The sequence below is a fragment of the Tupaia chinensis genome, unplaced genomic scaffold (genome assembly GCF_000334495.1).
Source record: "Tupaia chinensis unplaced genomic scaffold, TupChi_1.0 Scaffold000214_1, whole genome shotgun sequence".
NCBI lineage: Eukaryota > Metazoa > Chordata > Mammalia > Scandentia > Tupaiidae > Tupaia > Tupaia belangeri.
The window spans coordinates 990,780-994,453 of record NW_006159689.1 but is presented as its reverse complement, the minus strand read 5'-3'; the positions used below and the strand labels follow the sequence as shown (position 1 = coordinate 994,453).

General features: G+C 53.6%; 1 protein-coding gene across 1 annotated transcript in view; it reads left to right on the top strand.

Annotated features, from left to right (window-relative positions):
* CNOT6 (CCR4-NOT transcription complex subunit 6) overlaps window positions 1-3,674 on the top strand; it is a 47,315-nt gene that overhangs the window by 39,926 nt on the left and 3,715 nt on the right. The window contains 3 exon segments of the mRNA XM_006147448.3: window positions 53-207; window positions 1,357-1,587; window positions 3,496-3,670. Coding sequence (XP_006147510.1) covers window positions 53-207; window positions 1,357-1,587; window positions 3,496-3,670 — 561 coding nt within the window.

Genomic DNA, 3,674 nt, shown 5'->3' with positions numbered 1-3,674 from the left:
CGCGGCCAGTCCCTCGCGATTCCAACTGTGTGTGTGTCCGTTTCTGTTTCAGATTCACTTTGGTTCAGAAACATACTGTGGAATTTAACCAGCTAGCAATGGCAAACTCCGAAGGGTCCGAAGCCATGCTGAACAGAGTCATGACGAAAGATAACATTGGCGTCGCAGTGCTGCTGGAGCTGCGAGAGGAAGTGACCGAAACGGCGCGTGAGTGACCCTTCCACCTTCTGAGAGACCGACCCCGAGGTGGGCAGCTCAGATCAGACACCTCCCAAAGGAACAGAAGAAATCCGTTTTACTCTATACTAACGGTCTTCTTTAACACCTGAAGAAACTCAGTGAGAACTTGTCTTTTCTAAAATGTCACCTTTTTCTTTACCACAAAGCTTAAAATGAGAAAGCATTGCCTAGAGAGTATTGGAGACCTTCAGAAGGCATGAAGCGAAAAGATACTTTTTCTGTCAAGAAGTTTTCACATGAAAGAAATGTTGAAGTGAATATTAATTAAAATGGCTGCTCAGGGATGAGAATTCTTTACACTGCATGATTTCCGGCAGCAAGGGCACTGAGCTGCCCTCTCCTGACCTCCTTACCGCGGTGGTTCGGAAGGTCTTCAGCCTTGGGTAGATGGACAGCTTAGTTCAAGGACGCTCAGAGCGCCTGACATGATGAGCAGGGACACTTCTGTCACTTAAGGAACAGCTGGAACGGGGGTGTTAGTGTGGAGGGTAGAGATGGCAGGAGGAGCTTCGCGCGTGCCCCTAGTAGAGCCTTGACTTAGGGTGTCTGAACCAAGGCCAGTGGTTTCCAGGAGACAGCTGTTGGGAAATTGAGCCATCCTGTCTCAGCCACGGTGCACGCACTGGCTGGGCCCGCTGCGCAGCCACAGGAGGGCCTGGCTTCAGCTCCCAGCCCCGCTCCCAGCTGTGTACCATGGCGGGCGCTGGTAGTCCCAGCTCTTCGAGAAGAGGCTGAGGCAGGGTGATTGGAGCACAGCGAGAACCTTCTTAAACGCACACCGTGGGGCCAGCAGGTGGTGCGGAGATTCAAGTGCGGGATCTCACGTAGCCGTGTAGTTCAAGTCCCGGAGCTAGTGGCTTGAAAATCACGTCAGGCACATGTGTGTGCATGGCCATCCCCCCGGGAGGTGACTCTCACTCTGTCTCCCCCTGGTGAGCGTGTGTGCTCTCTAGCAGACAAGCGGCAGGTGGCCCGGATGGGCGAGGTGTCGTAGAGTAAGGAATGTTCCGTCAGCAGACGAGAAGCTGTTAGGTGAACGTTAGGGCCTCTGCCCTGGGACCCCGTGAGGGCATGCGACTGATGGTGGTCTCGCCTGTCTGCCCTTTACCTCCGCAGCGGGAAAGCCACGTCCTGGGACGGAGAGGCAGCTCATCCTCGTGGCTAACGCCCACATGCACTGGGACCCCGAGCTCTCCGACGTGAAGCTGGTGCAGACCATGATGTTCCTCTCGGAAGTGAAGAACATTATCGACAGGGCCTCTCGGAGCCTCCGACCCGGCGGGCGGGGAGAGTCCGGGGCCATCCCGCTTGTGCTATGTGCAGACCTCAATTCTCTGCCAGACTCTGGTAAGCAGACAGCTCCCGTACATAGGCTGCTGTTGGACTGAACGTGCTCAACCGTGTCTTGGTTTGCAGAGTCCAGATTTAGTCAGAAGGGAAGTTCTGTTAGTGGCAGTCGGGCAGGTTTAGAGCCTCTGGTCTGGTGAGGAGACCGTCTCAGAAAGGGTTTGGAGGGAGGGATATTTATTGTGCTTGGTCGTCCTCGGTCAACACATAGGTGATCACGTGAGGTAAGATTTCTCTTTTTCTATTTTGCTTTGCTTTTTAAAGTTTATTTGCTCTCCAGGAGAAGAGAGATGAGAGACAGGCACCCCAGCAGGGTCTCCACAGAGCTGCCCACCCGCCCTCGGCCGCCCTGTCACGTCGCACGGCGTGCTTCTACTCCACCCGGAGGCCTTGGCGCAGGCCTGGGCCGTCCCATGTGGCCCGGCGTGGCTGAGCACGGTGTGTGGGTTTACTGGTGTGCCCCGTCTGGCTCAGAAATAGCTCGCCGAGCGCACGCAGTTGGGTCTTACTGTCCCCAAGCCTGCGCCCTCTAGCTGGGAAGGCCGTCAGAGCCGCATGTCTGTGACCCCAGCATTAATGACAGCTCACGCCAGGTCATACGGCACAGGGCCTCAGATCTGTTTCTTCTGGGGACTTGATTAGAGAAATAAACCTCAAGTGGAAATTAAGACAAAACAAACAAGGATCTTTCTTACTATCACAAAGTAAAAGAGCACGGAGGGACCAGCAGTTGGTGTAATGGCTGTGTCACTGGACTCCCATGTAGTCAACCACGGTTCGAGTCCCAGACCCGGTATTTTAAACTCACGCCGGGCACATGTATGTGAGTGCCCAAGATCCCGAGAGGAAAATGGAGGAAAAGGGACTGAGGCGTGGCCATCGCCCCTGGGGGGTGATTTCTCGTTTTCTGTCTCTGTCTCTGTCTTTCTGGCGAGCACACGCGCCCTATAGCAAAAACCTCTCAAAAAAAAAAAAAAAAAAGTATGGAGAGCCCGACCTTGAATACTTCCCATAGCTGGGCAGAGGAGGAGCGATAGCCCCATGGTAGCAGCCAGACCAAGGGTGTCTTCCTTTTGTATCTCATTCATTCATTCATTCATTCATTTTTGAGAGATTTTTTGCTATAGGGCACATGCTCTCTCCAGAGAGACAGAATATAAGAAATGCCCCCCCCCAGAGGGGATGGTCACACCACAATCCGTTCTCTTCCATTCTCCTCTCAAGATTTTGGGCACGCACACACACGCATTCAGCATGTGTTTCAAGCTGCCACGTCTGGGACTTGAACCGTGGTCAGCCACATGGGAGTCCAGTGTGTTAACTGCTATACAGCCTGCTGGCCCCTTCCTTCCCTTTGTATCCAACTGCGTATTCACTCTCACACACGGGACTGCTCTTGGGCTCGTGCGCTCTCGTGATGGGGTGGGGTGTTTTTGCTCTCGTGGTAGAGAAGAGCCATTAAGAGGAAAGAAGCTGTTAACATTGGTTTTCAGGAGAAATAAAAGAACCGAGACCAGTTTTTCAGTCCGTCTCATCAGGCTGCCTGGAGCCCCTCTTCCTGCCTTTGGGTAACGAACTGCAGAGTCTCTGAGTGGCGGAGAAGAATCTGCTTGGTTTAGGGTCCTGTACGAGCAGTTTCTGTGTCAGGAACAGCATTCTCCTAGCAGAACTCTCCAGCCTTCCTAACAGATGGATAAAAAGTACAATGTATCTGCAGAGCCCACCTCACACAGCCGTGCAGAATCAGATCTGGACAAGTCCCAGCGGCTGTGCTTGTGCGGAGGACAGACATTTCAGAAAATGAAAGTGTGTGCTGTTTAAAACTGCCCACCGCTGCACGATCTCGTTATGTGACGCATGCACTGTGCCATCCCTGACAGTGACAGGGTACCTCCCTCCTCATTCCAGGTGTGGTCGAGTACTTGAGCACCGGGGGAGTAGAGACGAACCATAAGGACTTCAAGGAGCTGAGGTACAACGAGAGTCTGACCAACTTCAGCTGCAACGGGAGGAATGGGACGGCCACCGGGAGACTGACTCACGGCTTCAAGTTGAAGAGCGCCTACGAGGGCGGCCTGATGCCCTAC